This window comes from Poecilia reticulata, chromosome 16, assembly GCF_904066995.2.
Source record: "Poecilia reticulata chromosome 16, P_reticulata-male-v2, whole genome shotgun sequence".
NCBI lineage: Eukaryota > Metazoa > Chordata > Actinopteri > Cyprinodontiformes > Poeciliidae > Poecilia > Poecilia reticulata.
The window spans coordinates 13931608-13955768 of NC_088845.1; the positions used below are offsets into that span (position 1 = coordinate 13931608).

At 38.0% G+C, this 24161-nt stretch overlaps 2 protein-coding genes across 5 annotated transcripts; one reads left to right on the plus strand and one right to left on the minus strand.

Moving 5' to 3' along the window:
• Positions 1-626: 626 nt before the first annotated feature.
• Positions 627-5659, minus strand: m6pr (mannose-6-phosphate receptor (cation dependent)). The gene is made up of 7 exons (XM_008431481.3): positions 5304-5659; positions 4114-4286; positions 3776-3942; positions 3494-3603; positions 2932-3062; positions 2722-2848; positions 627-2507 (listed from the first exon to the last, which is right to left on the minus strand). The coding sequence occupies exons 1-7, from the start codon at positions 5307-5309 to the stop codon at positions 2385-2387; spliced, it is 837 nt and encodes a 278-aa protein (XP_008429703.1). The 5' UTR covers positions 5310-5659; the 3' UTR covers positions 627-2384.
• A 3869-nt stretch (positions 5660-9528) lies between these two features.
• On the plus strand, positions 9529-23130 carry arhgef5 (Rho guanine nucleotide exchange factor (GEF) 5). Of its 4 annotated transcripts, XM_017309711.2 has the most exons (16): positions 9545-10267; positions 10747-11344; positions 13466-13531; positions 14681-14726; positions 14945-14991; positions 16296-16663; positions 18134-18294; positions 18477-18629; positions 18718-18847; positions 18938-19012; positions 19107-19199; positions 19932-20071; positions 20253-20396; positions 20485-20555; positions 21842-21946; positions 22468-23130. In XM_017309711.2, exons 2-16 carry the CDS (start codon positions 10825-10827, stop codon positions 22608-22610), a joined length of 2262 nt encoding a protein of 753 aa, XP_017165200.1. In that variant the 5' UTR covers positions 9545-10267; positions 10747-10824; the 3' UTR covers positions 22611-23130. The 4 variants fall into 4 exon arrangements, with proteins under 4 accessions (XP_017165198.1, XP_008429704.1, XP_017165200.1 ...); XM_008431482.3 differs by having other exon boundaries at positions 9530-10267; positions 10747-13531; XM_081597679.1 differs by lacking the exons at positions 9545-10267; positions 10747-11344; positions 13466-13531 and adding an exon at positions 13541-14087.
• The last annotated feature ends 1031 nt before the right edge of the window (positions 23131-24161 follow it).

A 24161-nucleotide genomic window follows, 5' to 3' on the forward strand; every position in this document is an offset into this window, starting at 1 on the left:
CATATATAAACCGATTAAGGGGTAATATACGTCCTAAGAAAAGAAAATGCTGTTATTAAAAAAAAAAGCATAGAATTATCTGATTCAGAAAAATATGCTAATGTGTAGAATAATTTAAACATGTACAAAAATGCATATTTTCTCATAAAAAAATAAACTATTTGCAAGAAATGAAAAAAACTGCAGTAACAGGGATGTGCCCGTAATAGCAGTAAAATTATTTGAAATAAGAAAAAGTCTGCAAATACAATTAAGGATATAAACAGAGTATGTTGGGTGTAGTGAGGATTATAGTCAAAATAGCTTATGAGATGAAGTATCTGCAGTAAGACACCATTTCTTTGCAAACTTATCAGTTCTGTTTATACTCTGTCTTCATTTTAGTTTTCTTTTTAAAAGCTGGATAACTCATTGAGCAAACTTAAGGAGTAAAAAATAAAAAAAACTATTAGGCATAATCCTGAATGCTTTAAAACCACGAAGAAAGCACAGACTGTCCAAAGGAAAAGCTTCCATTCTACTGAATCATTTCCCAGTACCACTTTCAAAAAAAAAAAAAAAATCATTTAAGTGTGGTGCAACTCAAGAAAAACACTAAATAAGAGATTGAAACATTTACATCACACTTTACTGTAACAGTTATCAAACTGGATGCATTTTTATTTACTTCAAACACAAGTGATACAATTTTTACCAGAGAATACAGGAGACAATTCACTGAACTAAAAAAAATAGGCCATTAGTAAACTGTGACAAAACAAAGCAGGAAAATTTGTTTCCGCCTACTGAGTGAAATTCCAAAACACTCTACTTTTGTTTTCACCAGTAATTTATGTAAAAAATTTATAAACCTTATGAATGATATCCTCAAAACTAACATTTTCAATATATTAATAGAGAGTACAGCAGGAGACGTCACTGCCACTTCTAACGTTTTAAAATAGAAGCAAAAAACTGCAGTTAGAAGGTTTTGGTCAAACTTAAGAGAAAACAAAAGTCGGTAAGCGTACGACTATGTCTGTTGCTTAGGTTAACAATTACAATGTCGGCAGTCAGGAAAGTTTCAACATTGGATATCGGACATTGTCAATGTTCATTCATATTATCAAAATACAATAATAAACAGCATACCACATTTCAGAAATCAACAAAAACATAGTCAGTGCCACCAATATTTATGTATAATGGTAACGCTGCTAGTCAGTGCCTACAATATAAATCATAGGGGTCCTTGCACAACCTTTCTAAAAATTATATTTATAACCCAGAGAAACGAAAGCAAAATATTACAAAATAAAATTTCAAAGAAACTTATCATTTTTCAAAAGTGTAAATGAATACTGTGGGTTCAGTTTTCATTTTCGGTTTACATTTGTTATACAGAAACATCCTGGGTTACCTCTAATTGTGAAACTGGTGATTTAGTAAAAAACACTTATTTTCCCAACTCAACAGAAGCACTGAAAGAACAAAAAAACAAACAAAAAGGGTTTGATTATTTCTAGGATTATGCTGTTGTAATAAAAAACTAATTTCTTTGAATGTTTCTTTACAAATCTTTACCAGGGGTGCCAATTACTGTGGTCGGCGCTGAACAAACAGTTTTAAATTGTCCATCAGCACTAAATAGGAAAACAATCATGTTTTTAATTTTATTAAAGATGCATTGCACCTCTTTGACCTGTGTAGATTAAAAACGTGACACGTTCACCTGACACCGTCATTGACTACTACACAAAATATCTGAACTAATGTAGAAACTTTTCTTTGTACTTCTGGGGGGGAAAAAATAAAGCAGACTAATACATTTGCATAAGCTTTGGTTTTTTTTGCACTGCTCTCTAGATGTGCAGCAAGGCTGTATTGTACTGTCACTGTGCTAAGAGCTGAAAAGGTACATTCACAATTCGGTCAAACTAACCCTTTACACAAGTATAATTATCTGGTATAGCCTGCAGCAAGCATTACCTAAACAGAAACCAGACTGGCACTGCCTGCACATCCATAAAATGACCGTCATCAGTTAAGTAGAAACATCATAAAACATAACCAGTGAGTTTGCGTTACAAATTAATTAAATCCTTCCTTTTTCCATCTGATTTCCACAGAAAAGCAAGGATTTGTCTTTCTAATGTGTGAGTCACTCCTTTGGATGAATTTAAACTGAAACTGAAATGTTTTGAGTAGGAAAGGAGACATGGCCTTCTGCCTTTTAGGAACCTTCTCAGAGCCACAAGTCTAAAATACAAGCAAGGTTTCAACAGGGGACTGACTCATTCCAGGCAAAGAAAACACACTTGTGTGCACCAGTAATTTTATCTAAGCTTCCAAAGCATAACCTGTCACACAGTGAAAATGTATGCCATGTTTCTGACATACTAAGGTCACATAGGTAGTAAGTGGTCGTCTCTCTCTTCTGGCTCTTCGTCTAAAGCGTCAGCCGACACGCCTCGGTAAGCTGGAGCCTCCTCTCGATTTTTCGAACGGCACACGAAGTCGCAGCCATCCTGTAACGAAACAATAAAAAAAATTAAAAAAAAGAAGAAATGTTTACTTACACTGCAAAATACTTGTATCCCTTAAACATTTTCATAGTGTTCTCATTACAACAATCTTCAGCGTGTTTTATGGGATTTTATGCGATAGATCAACAAAACATACTGCAGAGTTGTGAAGTAGAAAAAACAGTTTGTTTTTTTTTGTAAGATAGATAAATCGTACCGCTGAAAGGTTTCCAACTTCCACCCAGAAAGCATAATTTGGGAATTGTTCCATCCCTTTGGCTCCAACAATCAGCCGTTGGTAGAGGAAGCCGCCAATGAGGTAAACGGCCACAAGGCAGAAACCACTGGAAGAAGACAAACCTTCCAATCAGCATTTCTGATTGAAGTCTGGGAAGTCTATGTGCCTTTGTGACATGTCTTTACGTACATGATGAGTATTATGGAGCCTGCACTCAGCTGGGATTGAACAGGAGGGCACACTGCACTGGAGTCCAGCTCAAACAGGTAAAAGCAATCTTTCGGCCTTTCACTGTCTTCCAGAATAGCTTCCAAGTCACCCTAAAAACAAGAGGACAAGGTAAGTTAGGGTTTTCGTTCCCTCACCTGGAAAACATTTACAGAAAGAAATATTTCCCGGCAGCAAAAGTCCATTGGCAGTGACTGAAATGCAACCCTTAATTTAGAGTTTACTGGAAACAAACATGCGTCTTCACTTCCAGGATAAAAAAAAAAAAAAAAAAACAGTGTTGAAATTTACTCTGAAAGCAAACCTACGTGTGTAAAGCAAGTTAGTGCACGTTTCTCATCCTTCCACTCTGATACAATTCTGAATCACTGTATTATAAAGTAATGGAAAATGGTGGATTCAATTTCAGATCAACAAGCCTGAAACAACATGCCACCATAAAAAAAATTTATACATTTTTTTGAATTAAAAGAATTGAAAATGTAAATACACAAAGCACAACTCATATGTGTTTTTTTTTTACCGCCTCTTTGTTTTTGTTGCAGGAGATCATGATAATGGCCCTTCTGTCTTCGTGGCTGCAGTGCTCATCATATTTTTCCCCATCATAGTAGCGCAGCATCACCCAGTCACCTCAAAGGTAAGAAGAAAAAAAAAAAGTAAAAACAGCAAAAATTATTGAATGTCTCAAATTCTTCACATGTACATTTCTGATGGTTTGTCTCCTTACATGACACTATTCAAAAATAGTTAAATGCACACAAAATGAAACTAAAATCAGGTTTAATAAATTGCAAAGTCTTACTGCCGCCAATGGCCTCGGTCGAGGTGTATAAGCCAATGATTGTGGGTTTATCCTGCGAGCCGGTCTTCTTCTGAATAACTCCAGCATTTGGAACCCCTCCTGCATCTCCACACAGCTGGAACACATATGTGTAGTTTCCCTTTTCTTCAGTGACCACCACTGACAAGCTGCCAACGTGAGAACATGAAGTTGGGAGCCGTTAACCATTACTGTAAGACCGAACACTAAAAACAACAAAGCAGCAAACCCAGAGCAGATGCAATGCTTTGGATTTAATTATATATTCCTTGAATATCAATATGATTTTACATCAATGGGCAGGATGCTGCTAAACTTACTTTCTGTGGGCCAGAGGTTCCAGTTGCTCAAGGACTTTCCTTTGTGATGCTGATTCGTGGCGTAGTTTGCAGGCCTTGGTGCCATCCCCGGCGAACACACCGTTTCTACACAGCAGCAGCTGAGTCAAGATGGCCCACAACAAGACAGAACCTCGCATGGGAATTCTGAACAGCTAGAACAGAAAGAAAAAGCAACTCTCAAGTATATTCTGAATCACTGTATTACACAACTTTTAGTGTCTTGATAAGCCCAAAAAAGTAAAGGAAAGCGGTGGATTAAATTTAATCTCAACAAGCCTGAAACAACATGCCATGTTCTTAATTTATAACAGGTTGTACTGAGGTTTTGCAGATGTCAGGGTTTTAAAATTCCAAAATCATCCGTCATACTTAAAGTTACCACAGTTAAAGTCTGTGGATCTATGACACATGGAGTACCTTGATGCCTCTTCCGCACCTTTTGCGTCACACTTTGTGCACAAAGTTAATTTCATCCACACCACCTCATAGATGAAGGAGGTGGATGGTACCCGACAACACTGGGCTTTCAGGGAGAACCAAGGTACACCCTGGACAGATTGCCAGTCCACCACAAGGCAACAGAGACACACACACACATACAGACAATTTAGACTATTCAGTTGACCAAACAGTCATGTGTTTGGACGGTGGGGAGAAGCCAGAGTCCGTGGAAAGAATCAATGCATGCATGCACAGAGGGGGAGGAAAACATGCAGGACCACAAGATTCAAACCCAGGACCTTCTTTCTTACTACCAACTATTCTGCCATAGATCCCCCAAATTAACTTTAAAAAGATTTTTATTGAGATCCACCTGCATTTGGATAAATTATGCTTAAAATAGACCCAAATTACGCAGTTTTTGTTTTGATCCTCCAAAACAGAAGTCTAATATGGCTCCATTCTGAATACACAAAATTAGAGCAAACCACAAGTGCAAAAAAAAAAAAAAAGTAAGCAATAATCTTAATATGTACCACATTGATGAAAACTTCTATAAAACTAATGCAGCCATGTCACCCCATCGTCTGGATGTAAATGCAAATTAGCTTATAAGGTCAAGTCATCATACCTAAGCATGTGATTTTTCTTCCTCCACATGAGAAATCGATTTTTGCCATTAGTTACCACTTCAAAAGCCTAGGTTTTTATCAATGCCTTCCACTTACCTTCATGGCCTCCTTTGCTGTAAATCAGTGGAGGAAAAACTGTCTTACTAATGCTTAATACTTGCTTTTTAAACTGTAGTCAGAATAAGTTGCAATGAGCTTCCTCACGCTAACGTCGCTTCCTGGTTTACTTAACCAACATTAAACCGCATTTATATCATGCAAACAATGTAAATTAAAGGTTAAATTGGATTTCGGACACCTCTGCTGACGCTGTTACTGTTGCCCTGGAGAGTTAATAGGTTTTCTTTTAAGTCGTGTTGAAGTGTGATTTTTAAGATGCTAACAGGCTACAGGCAGCAGCGTAATGCGGAAATGAAACTAAACACAAACACGCGCATGTGACCGAAAAATAAGCCGACCAATCAGCGTTGGGTGAGTCCTCTTACACCCGCGTCAGCTGACAGGGGAGAGCTACAGGTGAGCGGAAGTGAAAAAAACTTCATAAAAAACGTTTTTGGCTTGTTGTCTTTTTCTCCTGCAAAACCAGGTAATGTATCGAGTCAAATCCTTCTGCAAGATGTGTTTCGGCACCACCTCTGCTCCACCGTCAGCCATTGATTCTTCCTGCAGTGTTAATAACCGCTGGTGAAGGTGCATTCACGAACAACCTGTTAACCAGACTTTCTAAATTCAGAACCTAATAATAATTTTAAAAAAAGATTATCAACCATTGCAAAAATAATTTCACTGATGTACATTTATGTTATGTTATTCTTGGGATATGGGATATTTTTTTTCCAAGGAGCCAAATGAGCAGAAGTGGGTAGAGTATCTAAAAAAATTTACTCAATTAAGAGTAGCGTTATTTCAACGTAAAAGTAGGACTGAAAAAGTATCTAAGGCTACTTAAGTACTGATAAACAGATAATAACATCTGATTTGATATTTTGCATTAATGCCATCTGTAAAAATTCTAGTATTGCGTATATTTATCTACAAAACGTTTGATTTCTGAAGGTGGTCACTAGACTATGAATATTGATTTTAGTAAGTTCACATATACAATTGAGCACATTTCTATAGTTTTTCAATCATTCCATCATCTCTTTAAAATATGTTCTGATATTGTAATCTTACAATATCAGGTTGCAATATTGTAATGTATTTTAGGTAAATACATTACCTAAAATTGACCCCACTATTCGTCAGTCAAGATTTCAAAATGCAATGATAGAACAATATTAACTGGGAAATGAATTGGAACAAAACTGCACTAAAAACAACTCTAGATAGAATATTTTTACACAAACGCAGCACATTTTTGTCATGTTTCGATCCAAAATGTATATGTATTGGGAAATTGTTTTGATTCTTTTTAGACACAAACTGGTACCTAATAGTGAGAGATAAGGAAATTGATTGCAGGATTTTCAGACTTCTTATGATGTGAAGTGTGGCTTAAATTTACAGATAACCTCTTTTATCCTTGTAAAAAATCTGTCAAGCAATTGTCAGAAATCACCTAATCAGTAAAAAGAGTTCAGATGTTCTTTATTCTCACTGTAAATCCAGCTGAAATCCTCTGTCACAAATGAGACAAATGAGAAGATCCAAATGGAAACAAGTGGAGCAAAAAAGAGATGCTTAATAAGAAGAAAACAAGCATACAAAAACAACGTCTAAGGTTTAAAAATACAAAAACATGAGCTGAAGATAATAAAACAACAACAAAAAAAACAATTTTCAATACAAACCAGAAGCAGGCTAGAGCAGATGGATCTGCAAAGAACAATGACAGCCAGTGAGTTGATGTACTGAGGCTAGAGTGGAATTACACTGAATGCAGAGTTTTAAACTGGGGGTTAGTGACAGATGTACAAGAGTGGGGACAGGCAGACTGAGGGAAGGTAAATAATAAGACAAACGAGACACAAATAAACTACAAACCAAGGGGAAAGGGACTAACACTGATCTAAAAGAAATGAACACAAGAATAAACACAAAGGAATGAACAAATATTCTAAACACTAATGGCAGTAACCAGCAACAGAATACATTAATACCTTTTCTAAAAATAACAAATCAAGAAATAATCAGAAACACAGAAGAAAACCAAGTGACACATATCTCTTGACAGCCTCAGGTGGTTATTAGAGAACATTAATGAACAAACGAACGAACAGCAAGGAAGACAACAGGCAGGTCTCGTCTAGATTACTTACGAAAGGCTCTATGTGGATAACTACTTGAGAATTTACTTTTAACCTTTTCAAAGCCGATACCAGTATGACCAGTTTACTGTTTCCAGTTGCCTCAACATTTTTTCATTGTGTCAGCAAAGTTAAAAACAAAGCTTGTTTTCTAGTTAGCTGTACCTCCTGATTCCCACTTATCAGCACAAATCTCAACAAAAGCCCACCTTTTAACCTGTTTGTATTTCAATCAGGTGGAAACAGTGGTCGCCTATTTCTGATTCAGTCGTGCACCCAGAAACGACAAGATTAAAGAGGAGAGACGCTGACCTTCCTCTGATAGCACTGTGCCAAACTCTTCTCGCTGTCCTTTGTCCAAATAAAACTAAACTTTGTATGATTAAATAAAAAAAAAAAAGAGTAAATAGGTTGACAGTAAGTAACTTCCAAACACTTTATTCTGGCTCACTCTGCAGAATTGTGTTACATTCATGTAGAAAATAGAGTTTACACATATAAGCAACATATTTCACTTGTAAGTCGGATAAATATATGTGGCCTTTAAATAGCTGACTTCCTCCCATAATCTACAAACATGACTGTTAATTGTGGTAAATTTAACTATTTAAATTGCCTTTAATTGTGCGTGTGTGTGTGGTTGTTTGTCCTGTGTGTCACCGTGTTGCTCTGTAACCTGCATCTCCTCCAATGCCCGCTAGAAATATGCACCAGCCTGCCCTGACCCTGCAAGGTTAAGTTGGTACAGATAATGGATTTAGGGATATACATATAACTAAGTGTTAGAATAGTTACATGATTCAAGCATTAGCTAATAATGGGAAAATGTACATTTACTACAATTTTGAGTTATTTAATTTACTGCAGACATTTTTGATACATCTATTACGATTTTATTAAAATTAGCAGATATATAAATATTTTAGAAATCATTTATTTAATTTGATTCTGTCAATTTTAAACCCTATAATACTGAGCAAGGTATTGAACATGTTTGGCAGATGGAATAAAGCTAAATCTTTTGTTGATAAAAAAAAAAAGTCTGCACAAAGCTTAAGAAATTCCCATATGAGAAATACAGTGCAATTCAGCAGAGCCATAAACTGGTCCACAGAAAACCATAAAATTGAATATGCTATTGAACTTTATGAACGCGCTGAAGTGTGGAAATTCCAACAATTACGTTGGACTTTGAACTTAGTTTGACATAAAATAATTTTTATTGCAAATATTGTTCCTTTCAAAAATATTTATTGCAGTTATTTTTTTTTACTTTTTCACATTTTATGACTTTACAACCAATCATGTTTGTGTTTTAGGAAGATTTTGTGTAATAAACCAACACAAAGTAGTGCTTAATTATGAAATGGATGAGTAAGGTTATGTGGCTGGGAAAATATATATGACATGTATGTGGATCCAGCCCTGTTTAAAAATTGTTGCTGCTAAATTCTGCGATGGCTTCAAAATTCAGTATTTTTTTAGAGAACAGCAGTGAACAAACAGCAAGTTTTAGCAAGAAAACATAGAGATTCTCCAGCAAAATTGTTAAATTAATTGTTAAATTATTAAGTGACAGTGATTTGCTGCTTTCCACAAGCCACGTGTGAATCCATGGCTTTATAGCAATCATATGGAAGAAGGTCTTCCGGTCAAATAGATCAAAACTGTAGTTTTAGGCCTACATGCAAAACTTTATGTTCTTAAAACAAACTGAGCCAGACTATATCAAAGGGAGTGAAAGCATCATGCTGTGTGGCTGGAAATGTGAAAAAGCAGGTAAAAAATGGGGTCAAAAGGTTTTTGCATGAACTATGGAAAAACCAAACCTGACAGCAACAAAATTGAAGCAAATCATTTTTAGTCATATTGTCATTAATGCAGTTATGCACTTCAAATCTAAATTCCATGGCTGCATAATCACAGCAGCCATTATTACACAAATCATTTACTGTCACCCTCGCATGCTGCTCCTCCCTTCTTCCTCTGTGATTGCTTCATCTGTTATTTTTTTACTAAGCAAAATGAAGAAGGGGTTTTGTTTCCTTTTCTCTCCGACAGGCTCAATCTCTGGAGAAAAAGTAGGGATTTTTTCTTTTTCTCTTTTGGTCTTCCACAAGTTTTTTGGCAGTGTGTATTTTTTCACTCTTCACTTTCTTCCTCCCCTCCCCCCGGCCCTCCTTGTGTTATCACAACCCTTACCTTGACTATGCATGTTGAGGAGACACACCCTGTCGCTTCATTTCTACCAATCACTGAGACACGCCAAGGAGATGTACTTCCTGTGTTCTGTGGAAGAAGAGTGGAGCAGAAGAGAGGAGAGTTTTCTGGGCTTGTTTTGTTTTGTTGCCGAAGGTGGGGGTCCACTCACACACAGGGACAGTAGTAGTGGACACGCTGAGAGGGATTTTTGCTTGTGAAACATCTACTTGCGGAACGCCACTACAACTGTAAGGACGGGACAGACAAAGAGGAGGGAAGAGATAAGTGTCAATCTGTTGAGACTTGTTTGGGAATTTGAGGAAGGAGGAGAAAGTGGGGGGAGAGACAGAGAGAGAGGCAGCAAGAGGGAAAAAGCAAGGAGAATTCGGGCGTAAACATGAACCTTTCAGAAGAGTAAAAACAAGTGAGAGGAGGAAACAAAAAAGAGACTAAATAGTTGTTCAGACGTATTTGGAAAAACAAGTTTGCCATTTGATCTGTCACCCGGATAATGTCAGCACAAGGAACTAATATGTTGTGCAATCCAGTGCTTTTGGGCTGAGCTGGAGTAGAGGGGATAGACCACATCTCCCTAAGGCACACCTTCAGGTGAGTTACTCTAATGTGCTTCTTTACTTCTGTAAGATGTCTCTAATTTGAAGCCCGATTTGAGACCTAATTCATTTTTAGTTTGAGGACTACATGCCTTGCCTATGTGTCACGGGCCTCTGCTCTCTGAAAGGCTCCTTGTGGTATGCTGCATTTTTTGCAGGTCCGTGCTGCATTCTTACTGAACTGTTAAAGCCTGTCCTCCGTCTCACTCCTCACATTCTCGTTTAAGTTGATTGTCAAATGATTTTTAACTTCAAGTAGAAGTGCAGGAATTTAAAGAAAAATAAGAATGCAGCATTTTATGTTGTTTAAACAGTAACAACCAAATTAAAGCAACATTTCAGTGGACTGAAACACAATTTCTAAGGGTTTGAAGTACCTATGTATGTTCTTGACTTGACCTGTACTTAGGTATTTAATCTGCAGTACTAATGCAAATTGTAATAATTTAACTGACAACTACTACCTTGTTCTAGGCTCTTCTCATTTTGGTGCAATGGAGACCAAAAACGGCCATCTTTAACACCGGTGACACACTTTCTAATCTAACAACGATGGACAAACTTCTCCCTAGAGGAAAGGTCTCTCGGGATCCAAGTCCTCTGTCAGGAATGAGGGGCATCTTCCAGCGAGGAGACAACAATCAAAAACAAAACAGGAGGAAGGAGAGCGAAACTCAGAAAATGAGGGATGAAGAAATGGTCGGCATGGAGCGATCGATGGACAGAGACAGACCTCCCCGCATCAGAGATGGAGAAAGAGAGTGGAGAGATGGAGAACGAAGGCAAGCCGATGGCAGAGACAAACAATGCAGAACGTCGTCAAATGTAGAGATGACTCAGACTGAGCAATATGTAAAAACAGGGACAAAGAAAGGTGACACGTTTCCCAGAGAGAGAAAGGGAGACAGAGATCCTATCACAAGAAAGATGGCAGAAGGAGAAATGAGGCAGAGGGATAGACCCAGAAGAGAACAGATGGAGGACTGGGAAATGGAAAGATCTAGGCGCCAAGACGGAGAAAGAGAGGAGATCCAAAGAAAGGCAACAGAAGATGGAAGAAGACCACCAGAAGGTATCAGAACACAAAAGAGAGAAAGATATAAAGTATCTGGTGTTGAGTTTCAAGACAAGAAAGGAGAAGTGGAGGGTTCATGGGTTAGGAGAGATAGGGATGCAGGTAGAAAAAGAGATCAGTTCAGAGCTGTCATGGATACAAAGGGTTCTGAAAGGTGTTCTCCACAAAGGAGACCAGAAACAGAAATGTACGCTGGAAGGACGGAGAGAACAGCAAGGAAAGATGCCAGGAATGAAGGAGATATTGATGTGAGAGAGTTGGAGAGAAGGGAAAAAGTGAGGGACAAAGATATAGAGCAGAGGACCCCTTTCAGCAGGAATGAGGTGTTCTACCAGAGCAGAAGAGCGCGGGGAAAGGATCGAGGTGGAAACCAGGAGAGATATAGGGAAGAAAGACGTAAGAAGAGAGAAAAGGATAACTGGGCAATGGACAAAGATGTCAGAACAGAAATGAGACCAGCAGACAGAGAGTGGGAAACAAGGCAAGCGGTCAGAAGTGATGGCAGGAGGGAGGATGATCAATATAGAAATCAGAGACAAGACAGAGAGGGGAAAAAAAGGCAGGAAGATGGAAGGGAAGGCGTAAGCAACAGATCCTTGAGTGAATCTTCTCCTCGAGCAACACCACGAGGCCAAATCAGTGGAGAGTGGAGAAGCAAGGGGCATAGTGACATGAGGTACATAAGAGATTCTGAGAGGGAACAAAGAAGGGAGGGCAGTGTTGGAAAAGAACCCCAAATAGGTGAGAAAAGACAAAGGCAAATTGTAGGAGGCGAGAGGTTTGACAGAAATGAAAGCATATCTTGTGGTTCAGACAAGACACGGATGTGGTTTGAACCACAGAGGGGCACATCACAACCAAGGCAGAAAGAGGGGAGGAGAATAGACGAAAGGGAAATAAAGTCACAGGAAGAAGGGGAAAGAGATGTGTGGCAATTACGAGGGGATCCCGATGAGAGGAACATAACCCAGAGTAAAGAAGTAAGAGGACGCAACGAGGACTCTGAGGGGTTGAGTGTAGATGGAGACGAGGAGGAGGAAGTCTGGAGAGACAGTTTTAGTGAAGACAAGGAGCCGCTGTCCAACAGTGGTAGGAAGGAAGCTGAGAGAAGCTGGCGGACGGATATTCAGGGAGAAAACTTGTTAAATAGCACTAGTGGCACAGAGGAAGAAGGTGGGAGCTCTACTGGGAGTAGAGGAGGGAGTGTCAACAGCTGCAATCCAAACAGAGACAGAATGCTGTCTTCAGAGTCCGGCAATGTGTTTCTGTCCAGTGGGGTAGATAATGGGCATGAGATGGAGCAGAGATTTAGGATGAGGGAGAAATTTAGTGAACCTAGAAACTCAAAGAAAAGAGAAGAAGACTCGGCAACAGGGGATGAGGAAGTGATTAACGCAGGGCAACACGGGAGAGAAAATAAGTTGATCTTCTGTGCAGTTGGGCAAACTGTTTCCCGGTCAGAAACCCATGAGGTGTCACTGTCACAAGATGACGAGGGAGGGGTGGAAACATATGACACAAATATAGAAGATCATCAACGGAGAAGTGATGAGGATACACGTAAACCTCAGCACCACCCGACACCAAGCAGAAGGAATCAGCAACCAAGGGGAGAGAGCCTCACTTCAGGAGACCCGAGTGGAGATGGCTATGCAGCACCTATGGACCTTCAAGACAAAGAAGTTGAAGAGATAATGAAAAATGATATGGGGATAAAGAAAAGAGACTCAAAGACCGACAGGCTCCTAGAACAATGGAGAGAGAAGAATAACAGGAAAGAGGATCTTCCTCATTGCAGCAGCTTAGAACAAATTCAACCTTTCCTGAATCAGATAGACACTGAAGCAATGACTCCAGAGGAGGTGGAGGCCATTCGCATCCGAATGAGCGGGGTATGGATGGATCCTGAGCGAACCAAGAGGCGCTCCGATGCCCCTCACCTTAAATGGGCCACAAGTGTAGTCCGTGAGATCCTGGGCCACTCTGGTGAACAGATAGAGTACGAACCAAATTCGGGGGCAGAAGAAAACCAGCATGTCAAGCAGGCTGTGAATGATGAGCATCAAGAAGAGGCTGAGAGCAAGAGTGTGAACTTGCCTGTTGTGACTCTGACAACAGATGATCAACAATCAGAGCCAGATCTGGAGGAAGAAGAGGAGGAGGAGGAGGACTTCGATTTTAAAGGTATGAGGCAGCCCTAAAGCAACAAGCATGCTGACTAGTTTACAGTTATGCATGTTGTAACACATACACACACACCCTCACTCTGACACACTGTTTAACACTATGGGGAAGGAAGATGACATTTTGGAGCAAAGGACAGAAGCCGGGAAGGCAGATTTAGCTGAGTTAGAAAAAGCAGCTGAAGAAACAGGCAGAGAACAGGAGGTGGATATGTATCTAAATGTGAGCGACACACTCTACAAGCCTAGAAGCTGTCCCATTCTTAGTTATAAATCTGAATCTGACCTCCTGACTCTCCCTGGAGAAGGTGAGAGCCAGGAGGTGCCAGATGAAAATGGGCAAAGAGTAGACGAAAGACAAGGAGACAAGACAGTGGACATAAGAGAGGAGACCTTGAAGAGCTCCTGCAGCTTTCAGGATTCCGTTCCTGAAATTCGTTTACGAAGAATGGGGATCCGTAAAGCCAAAGAGAGACAAAACAGAGAGCATGTTGACGTGGAAGGAGAAGAAGAAGGTGCTGGAAGAGATCGCAGAACGAGAATATTTTCTTCCTCAGGTAAACCAGAATAACGACTGGGGAAAACTAGAAACATCTACTCGAATCCATTAATAATCTCAGAAAGCTTCAGAATCACCTCCTATTTCTTGTCACTTTTTAGGCGTGATTGCTTCCACAACGCAAATCCTAATCCAAATTTCAAATCAACACTACACACATTGTCATCTCCTGATCTTCTTATTGCTTCTTCTGTTTTCTAGTCTGAATGACATTTGCTTCCTGTCGTGGCAATCACAATCTCAAAGCTGTAATCTGCGTCTTGTCACTGTCAATAATCCAGAACTACTCAGAGCTTGAGTGCTTCTCGGAATAGGAAACTGTGTCACGGAGTTGTTATTACATTCAGGGGAAATTACAAGAGGTGGGGAAAACCACAGGTGTGCTTTAATAGGAGGCAATCTTCAGTGATCCTTTCAGACACAAGAGAAGCATGAGCTCTGGAAACAACTAAATCTATATTTAATCTAATTTATTTTCACTTTTTTTCATATTTATTACAAGTTTTATGTAGTTTGATTTTGGAAACAGTCTTAAATTATTTAAAATGCTATTTTATAATCCCACTACAAATGTATATTTTCTTATTCTAGATGATAATGATTTTAAGAGCAAAAGCTGGGGAGAGGCAGAACTAAGGTGAGTTTAGCAACATTTAAATGATTCTTAAAATATATTTGTGTCAAAAAATATAAGCAATGTACTAGTCCTTGAACAATTTTAGTTATTTATCATTTTTTATCTAGTGTGAATTATCTCTGAAGCCTTGAGTTTGTTTTGTCATAACTGAGGTTTTAGGCAGGTGTTTATAAAAGCGCTGAATTAACATGTTTTCTTTCACTTCCATTCACTTACAGGAATGCTTTAAACTCCAATATAAAGAAGAATAGAAAAAGTTTTTACAGTGAGTATCTGAGTTTTAAGCTTTGATTTTGTTTACTGATATTATTCACTTTTAAAATAAGTCTAGCACAATATATAAAATAACACTGTGGTCTGTAATTACTTTCACAGTTTACTTTCTGTCAGTCAAGCATTTATAGGGTAAATTTAGGATATCAGTAAATTGCAGGGGACGTGACAGGTCTGCAGATCACATCAGATCTGGCCGCATTGACAGAAACCATGACATTGTCATGCATTTCTCCTCACAGAGCGTGACTCATTTCTGTGTAATTCCAAACCCACTGGGTGTTTATCACTTAATCACGTCACGTCAACGTGAAATTTTCTCTCACATACACAAGCAAAGGCAAATGTGTGTCAGTTTACTGTTTAGGTCACACAGCTTTATAAACTGATGTTTTAAGCGATCTGACATGGAAGCAGTTTGCCGTCTACTGGCTCACATGGCTCTTGTGAGAATGTGTTTGTGCTTGATCTGTATATAAATGAGTTTGTGCAAGCCTCTGCAGGTTTCTGCAAGTGTTCATCTGTGGCTGTGACTTTGCATTCCAATATGTAAGAGTAAAAGAGTTCTCTGACTTTGTAACGCTTTCTGTTTGGGCTTACAGTATTTCCAAATCTCGTAGGTTTAGATTTCAATATTTTTCAATATTGTTTTATTCAACTGATAAGTTTGCATCTAAGTGGGAATGACACAATCAACTCCCAAAAGACACAAAAATAATGTTGAGGAGTTGACTTTTAAAAGTCAAGTTGTAAATGATTTCTACCTTTCTCAAAAGCCTTTGCTAGAATTATAGCACTTCTCATAGTAACCCATAATCTTTTTGCATATCTCCAGTGTTTTTTTTTTTTCAATTTTTATTGTAAATGCTTTTATTGTGAGCTAGAAGTCTTTGAGGTTGGAGAGTCCATTTGTTAACTCACCATACGTTCTCAGGAGTCTGGTTCAACCTTTCCAAGCTTTATTTGTTGTGGTGTATTTTTATGTATTTATATTTTTTATTTCTCTCTCTACCCTGGGCTGTCCCTTGAGTCAAAAACAAACAAACAAAAAAAAACACATGCTTCCATTTTGTTTATACAAGACACAACTTGATCTCTTTCCAATGTCTCCGCTAAACTATGTGTATAAAGGTGTTTTGTGGGGGAGAAGAAAGTAGGACATTTGTCCAATAACTGTCACTGTTTTCTAATTCAAGTCAGAGGAATCAAGTTGGTTAACTTAAAGATTACTTTAAATTTGCTAGACGGCTGAATAACCTTCAGCCTATCTGTGTCTGTCTCCTCTCTTTCCTTCAGATCGTCCTCAGCTCTATCAGCAGTACAACGAGGAGTCTCAGAACATTGAGATTCTGCGTCAGTCTCGCTCAGACACCCTCACAGTGGGCGAGGGAAACAGTCGCTCCCCCTTACCTTCACCTCCACCCGCTCGCAGACCCCTTCCTCCTTTACCGGCTTCCCCACACCCTCATTCCCTGTCGATATGTGGTCACTCCATCGCCCCGACCTTGTCTCTTCCGGACCGATCGCAGAGCGAACGCAGGGCCTCCTCTCCGAGTCTGTCCTTCTCTCTCACGCAGTCGTCCTTACTTTGGAGGGATCTGCCCAACGTCTGTCACAACCCGGAGCTGGTGAAGCTCACAGACGATCAGAGGCGACTACAGGAGGTGAATATCTAACCACACATCAGGAACACGGTCCACATTTGACGGTTCATGTCTGTTTGTGTGGAGCAGATAACAGTTCTTAATTCTGATTCTCTAGAGTCTGTTTTAGTCTAATGGGTCTCCCTAAATGCTTCACAACATTAAGGAAGATAGTGCCTGATAATCTTTAATTTTCCCTTCATTCTCTTTAGCATGTGAATGTTTTATCTCGACTTGTTCAAGAATTGTGTAGTAGCAAACAGTAATCTGCTCTTCAGTCTCGGGAAATTTGCTGGAAACCACTGACTCAAGAGACTGGAAACTGCAAATAGCCTTTCTCCTATTTTCATAAAGACTCTTGAGACTCACAAGTCATTTCCATTATTCAAACCAGACAAATGTTTAAAATGTGAGTTTTCTATCGCATACAGCAGCTGCCTTTCAACAATTAAATTACCGTCTCATCATTGGACTTTAACTTAGAAAGCTTATTTTTCTCCTGCCCACTTCAGCTGGTCAGCTAGATTTTATGACTAGAAAAACTAAATTTTTATTTTTGCCATTAGAATGACCTCTTTCAAAATAGTAAGCTGATTTCTCAAAATTATTATTTTCTGACAATTCAAACTATTGTGTTTTTTTTAAAATACATTTTTATAAACAATTTTTCGTAATTCTATGCAAATAGTCACTAATCTGTCTATACACACAGTTATATATTCCAACTACATTTTTTTGTGATAAATGTGATGACTGTGTATCATAGCTAATGAAGAAATGTAACAAAATATTACAAAAAGTCAATGAAAATGACAATTTTCTAATCCAGACATTTAAGTGTATATGTCACTTCTATACATAGAAATACATTACATGTTGTATCTCACAGAGCCACAGGGAATACTACAAATTAACTAGTGTTGCAGAAGGCCAATTTAATATTTATATTTCACCTTTTGAATCAAATCAAATAAAAATGTAATTTCTTTAGATGCCTCTGTATGTCCTGTCCAAACTTAGCCTTTTCAACCAGATATACGCATAATTTAAATTAAAGCAACATTATACTTTCAAAAATAATATTGTTCTTGAAATGTATTAACAGTAATATGATTGATTTGTTTAGCTCTAATATGCTGTTGTGCTCTGGCGGTAATATAAGACTGCTTCTTTTCTTTTTAGGATTCATTTCCTTGTGCTTGTTCATACTTGTTGCGCCACACCTCAAACTCCTGAATTCACACAAATCATACTGGCTTACCACATTGCAGAATAACCCTTCAACTGATCCACTATTTTATTAGCTGTGACTCTGGCCAGAAGGTGTCATTGCATTACTTGGAGTTGCATTTCTTTGATTGCATCAGCTTTTACCAATACACGTTAAAAGGAGGTTGATTAGTCATTTCAACTACATGAATATAAGCAATCATTTCCTTCTTTTAATCAGTTCCGTGTTTTCCCCTGTTTTATTTTATTTTTGCATGCAAGGTGAGATTTGAAGTGTTGACCTCAGAGGCCTCCTACTGCAGAAGTCTGGACATTGTTGTTGGACATTTTGTCAAGAATAAAGAGCTAGAGAGGCTGTTGACGACTCAGGACAAGAACTGGCTGTTCTCCCGTCTGACTGAAGTTCGCGTCATCAGTCACAGGTTGGATGTTTTGTACAATGTTGTCAATCAAATTTTACATCCATCTACGCTTGTTAAATGGTGCATTCAATTCAACTAAGAGTTGTGCATAATATTGATTGTGTAACCCCCGTTTGTTAATGAGAAAAAAATACTATGAGCGCAAAAAGATTAAAGTTGTTTCTTTGCAATATCTGTTTCAGATTTTTAGCGAAGCTGGAAGAGCGTGTGGAATCTGATGTTTTGCACTTTGCAGTGTGTGACATTATTGCTCAGCAATGTCGACGCTTCAGAAAGGTTTATGTGCCCTACCTCACCAACCAGTCGTATCAGGACGCCACATACCAAAGACTCATGTAAAAAGTTTGGCTTTTCATTTCTTCTTTTTGAGATAGATATCCCATAAAATCTAACTAACGATATTTTTTTCTGTGCTGCGTTCAGGAATGACAATCCTCAATTCAAGCGGATTGTGGACACCTTGGAGAAGAGTAGTGTTTGTCAGAGGCTTCCTCTCCGTTCCTTCTTGGTGCTTCCGTTCCAAAGGATCACCAGAATTAAGCTGCTGGTCCAGGTAAACCAAACACCAGTGACTATTTGGTACATTTAATCCAAATGTTTTATCTTTTTTTTTTTCCCTGATCCACGTGCTTTTTCTGTGTAGAATATTGTAAAAAGAACAACCCCTGGAACAGAGGAAGCAGAAAACACCATTAAAGCTTTAACACATTTGGAAAGGGTACAGAAACTCCCTGCCTTCACAGTATCTTTACAGTTTAACTTTATAAAGTAAAAGTGTGAACATTCTTGTTTTTTTTTTCTTTCTGTTTTAGATCATTCAAGAGAGTAACGACAGCATCACTGAAATGAAAACCATTGAGTCTTTGGTATCGCTAAGTGGCAAAGTGGAATTTGTGGATTGCAAGGTGAACAACCATTCACTCAGCCCTTACATTTATAAACCCACACACAGATCAGTGAGAAGTTAAGGTGAAGTGTCTTCACATGAGTTTTGGTGCCTCATTTTACATTGTAGTATCTCTGATTGAAAATACGTATGTTAAGCAGTTAAAATATGTGGAGGTAAATGTGTTAAAATCCAACCAATTTATTAAATGAGATACATTCTAATGACATATTAATCAAAGGTCTTCCAACACCTCTTGTCTTTTACAAATTTGATTCAGTCCTTCAAACAAACAAAAAAAACAAAACAACTGGTAACACTTTATTTGAAGGGGTGTGCATAAGACTGACATAACACCTGTCATGAACATAAAGAAGTCTTTATGAATGTTTATGACAGTTGTCATGAAGTGTCATTTGGTAAATAATGACACTTTTAATGCAAAGTTTCTCTAAAAGTCGCATTAAAAGTGCCAACTTTGCATGATGTTTTTAAATTATGATAATTTAATGCAAAGTTGGCACTTTTAATGGACTTTCAAATGGACTTTCTCTGCTAGACAAATTCCTCAGTTGTTGTTGAACATGTTTTTCTTGCTTGGTTCAGTTTGTCATAAAAAGGTTTTATTTTGTATACAGCATCAAGCCACACATTATAAATACTTTGCAAATTCACATAACAGCTGATTAACTTAAATTAGGACCCTGTTATTGAACATATTAATTAGCTTTATTTTCTGGTCATGTTTCAGACTCTTCCTCTCATCAGTCAAAAACGGCGGCTGGTGAAAGAAGGTCCCATCACTCAACTGATGGATTCTCTAAAGCAAACGGAGAGAACCATTTACTTACATCTCTTCAATGACCACCTGCTAGTATCGACACAAAAAGAGTGAGTCAGCAAACAGATCATTTTGTGTTGTCATCAAATGTGATCACCATCACCATCTACTGCAGCCTGTTATCCTCCTATCTGCTGCCTGTGTTCATCATCGGTTTAGTTTTCACATCCTTTCTCTTCCACTGCCTGACTTGTGTGATTTTTTTTTTCTTTTGCTGCGTGCCTTTCGTAGAGGAGGAAGGTTTACCGTCATCGATCACTGTCCTGTGGAGGATCTGCGTACCGAAGACTTCCGTGTCAAAATCCTGACCCTGCAGAAGAACAGCTTCCGCTTACACTTGGCACAGAATTCCCTGCTGCTAAGAACTGAGACGAAGTAAGAGATTGCACCGAGGACATCTGTTTGGTTTCCACACCATTAAAGTTTGATCATTATGCATTACTCACTACGTTTTCCCAATCAGGAGTGATAAGCTACGCTGGATATCTGCTCTCTCCAGGACTTGTCCTGCAGTTGATTTTTCTACTGCAGAAAGTAAGTTTTTTCCACAAAAACTGCATTCATGCATCAATTACAGGTACATCTCAATAGATTTTAAAAGTTTATGTATTCCAGAAACTCAGTCCACTAACTGTACCAGATTTTATAGATTGATTACACACAGATTAATACCTTCAAGCCTTTTATTCTGCTAATTTCAATGATTTTTCTCTGACAACCAATGAAAACACAGTCCCATTATTTCTTACATTGATATATAAAACATTTTAATAGAGATTAGTTAGTTTAATATCAGCATGAAGGTTATTATTTCCAAAAGGTTCTTTTAATTGGACAAAAAAGCCTCACTGGATCACATATTACAATTTAATGAGATGCATGAAGTAGTACATTTATATGAGAATTGAATAAACATTTTGGATTTTAGAATGTGATTTCAGAATATTCGATATTAATTAGAATGTAAATAATTAATAATGTGATGTAAAGAAACCCCCATTTCAGGCTGATGCAAACTGTAAAAGGCATAAACACGAAAGGAGCCACTGGTATCTTTGTCAACTAAAAATATTTACAGTCAGCTAATAAATTGCTTTAATTGAGAATAATAATAATAACTAATAGTACTTGACTCTGCATCTGCTTATTTAATAACATGGATTATGCCAATAAAAATCCAAACTTTTTCTCCAGTCAGTATAACTGACATTGCATTTTGCTGCCCTCTAGTGGATAAACAGTTGCTCATTGGTATGTGGTACACCCATGTTTCACGGGTTGTGGTGTCAGTAATTTGCACGTTGCCCAAAGGGAGTTCATTAGCAACCAAACATATGTTGTGTGTAGTGTCGCAAAAATACAGATGGACAGTTGGGATTCACTTTTGCCCATGTTTTGTAATACACTGTGAGTAGAGTTAAACTAAGTAAAGAAAATAAAAATTAAATAAATCAATGGAGCAATTCTAAAATTGTCCAGATGCTAATAATACTGTGAAATATAGTGTTCGTGTCCCAAATGGAGATTTTCATTTACCTCTTACCTGTTAGGTATTACAGTGAAAAAAAAACTGTTAGAACCCCTGATCGTTTGTGTAAGCTTTCCTGATAATTAAAGTAGTCTGTTAGTTAAGTAAAACTGGATATGTTAGGGTGAAGATTCAGCTGCTCTTTCTCATTATGTATGAGGTCATAAAACATAAATACAAAATCAAGAAAAACCTAAAACAGACCAATTTTAATTAAACACGGTTATTCATTGTAACCCTGTCCCCAATTATTAATAAATTATTTAACATGGTTTCTTTGCTCTTCATCCAGATTTAGCACAGATGCAGTGTATCAGAGCTTACGTTGCTCAGCAGCCGGATGAGATGTCTGTGGAAAAAGCAGACATCATTCTGGTTCACCAGGACAGCGGAGACAGTAAGACAATTGCTTTCTTTCCCCATTTTAATGAATTGCAGTGTTTAATGACAGATTCATATCTTAGGACTGAAAAGATATGTGCATACAGTGCTGTGAAAAAGTATTTGGTCAACTTCAGATTTCTTCTGGGGTTTTTTCCCCCCATGTTTTAATTTCTCCGAAATTCAAACAAATTTAATTTAAGAAAATTACTTTGGATCTTAGCCAAAAATGTAGCAAATATCTTTCTAGACTTTTCTATTCCCTCTCCAGTTGCAGGTTGATTTGTATCTCAAAGTCAGGCTTGATCTGTTGCTTTTGGAGAACTTTTAGCCTACTTACAGTTGTCAGACAGGTTTTTACATAAGCGACTTCTTGATGCCACAGGTTGGTAATGAGTAATGAGGCCTTGTCAACTTCTAAAACAATGTGTTTAATCCCACCAGAAGAGTTTCACAAACAAGCAAAGGCTTCTTCATAGAACTGTAAATTGAGATTATTTTGCCGGTTTGTTCACACTCGATTGTTTTTCTCTGCAGATTGGATACAGGGGACTAGACTGTCGGACCAGCATTTTGGATGGGTGCCCAATTCCCATTTGCAAGTCATAAGCAACGACAAAGTCAAGAAGCGCAACCTGTCGGATGCTCTCACACTGACAAAGGCTAAAGCTGCTGTCTGAGTACAACACTAAGAGTGGCAGTGAGCTGAGGGATGTCCTGAAAGGAAGTTTCTCTGCTGTGTGCATTTTACTACTGAAAATGGACCATAACTATTTTGACATTTCTCTGTGTTAGCCGTTCATGACAGGGCATTGGCTAAAGAAAAAGTTGGAGAAATTCAGCTAAGTGCAGAATTGGGCCCCACATGTTTCACTATGTGGAATAATGATAAAAAAAAAAAACAAGCCTGAGAGTCATTCCCCATTTATACTCTCAATGATTACCTGATATACAAACTGCCTTGGTATCATTGAGGATTTCAGTGTTCACAGATATCTTAAGTTTTTTTTTAACTTCCTTTCTTTGAGAAATATTTTGGTAAGGTACTAATTGTTTGTATATGATGACCAAAGAAATAAAAGTAGTGTTAAAAAAAAAGAATCCATGTATGCATGGGAGCAGACAGGTATTCATTCTTAATAATACATCTATGTACAGAACTTGAACAAAACATTAAAATAAATTCATGAAATAAGAAAACATCTGATTTCTGGATATGCATTGATTTGGAGTTGTGTGCCTTCACCATTTATAAAATATTTGTCACTATTTTTTATTGACAATGCTTACAGTGCTTTTTAAAACTATTAAAGGTTTTCAATTTTTTTCATCAAAGAAAGATCGGAAAAGTTGTGTTAGTATTTGCATTCGTCTCTCCACGTTCACTTTTTGTAGAACCACAGACTGCGGTGTGAAATAGCAGATATTAGAGGATTTATCTTTGCACGTCTCAAAACTGTATATTTTGTCCATTCTTTTATGCAAATAAGATAAAGCTGGATGACTGTGAAAATTAATTTTAAAGTCTTACGTGAAACTCTAAAATGAACACTTAAATATGCTTCAATCTGAATCATTCCAGCATTCCTCTGGCTATCTTTTTGCTGTTGCCGTTCTTTTATGGTGAGCCTTTGCTCCAGTTTTACATCTCCCAGACTGTTAACATGTTTTCTAATTGCCCTTAATTAAACCCCATCTATCTTCTTTATTAGTTTTACATACTGTCCTGCCACTGCTGAAGAAAAACATCACTTTACCATGACCCTGGGAGCATGTTGGGCCTACAAAGCATTTTCTTTATCCCCCCCAAAAAAATTATTGTGGTTTCATCAAAGCAGAGCATCTTCTACATATTTACTTTATTCTCTACAAGGGTTTCGAATGGCTTTCTTTCAAAAACAGCTTTCTTCTTTCCATTCTTCATCGGATTAGGTGCTGTGCCAGCAGACTCTCGCACCTTAGATGTGAATCTCTACATTTTCTTTAGAGTTCCCCCTTTCCCTTTTGGTGACATCATTGATTTTTCCTCTCAATTCTTGATCAAAGTAAATGGATGGTCAGTGCTTTGGTAAATGCTAGAAGCTTTGTTAATAATCTAACCCTGCTCTAATCTTCTCCACAGCTTCATCCATGTGTCTGCTGTGCCTCCTGGGTCTTCATGACACTGTTTGTTCACTCATATCTCTTACAAACATCTGAGGCCTTCACATAAGATATGACTGCAGTTATAC

Bases quoted from the DNA above. Each gene is read 5' to 3' on its own strand.
- m6pr (XM_008431481.3), bottom strand. The intron at 3,604-3,775 runs GTAAGACTTTGC...CTTACCTTTGAG, and splicing joins GACCGAGGCCATTGGCGGCA to GTGACTGGGTGATGCTGCGC. The intron at 3,063-3,493 runs GTAAAAAAAAAA...TCTTGTTTTTAG, and splicing joins GCAACAAAAACAAAGAGGCG to GGTGACTTGGAAGCTATTCT.
- arhgef5 (XM_008431482.3), top strand. From the start codon at position 10,825: ATGGACAAACTTCTCCCTAGAGGAAAGGTCTCTCGGGATCCAAGTCCT. The intron at 18,630-18,717 runs GTAAAAAGTTTG...TGCTGCGTTCAG, and splicing joins GCCACATACCAAAGACTCAT to GAATGACAATCCTCAATTCA. The intron at 19,200-19,931 runs GTGAACAACCAT...GTCATGTTTCAG, and splicing joins TGGAATTTGTGGATTGCAAG to ACTCTTCCTCTCATCAGTCA.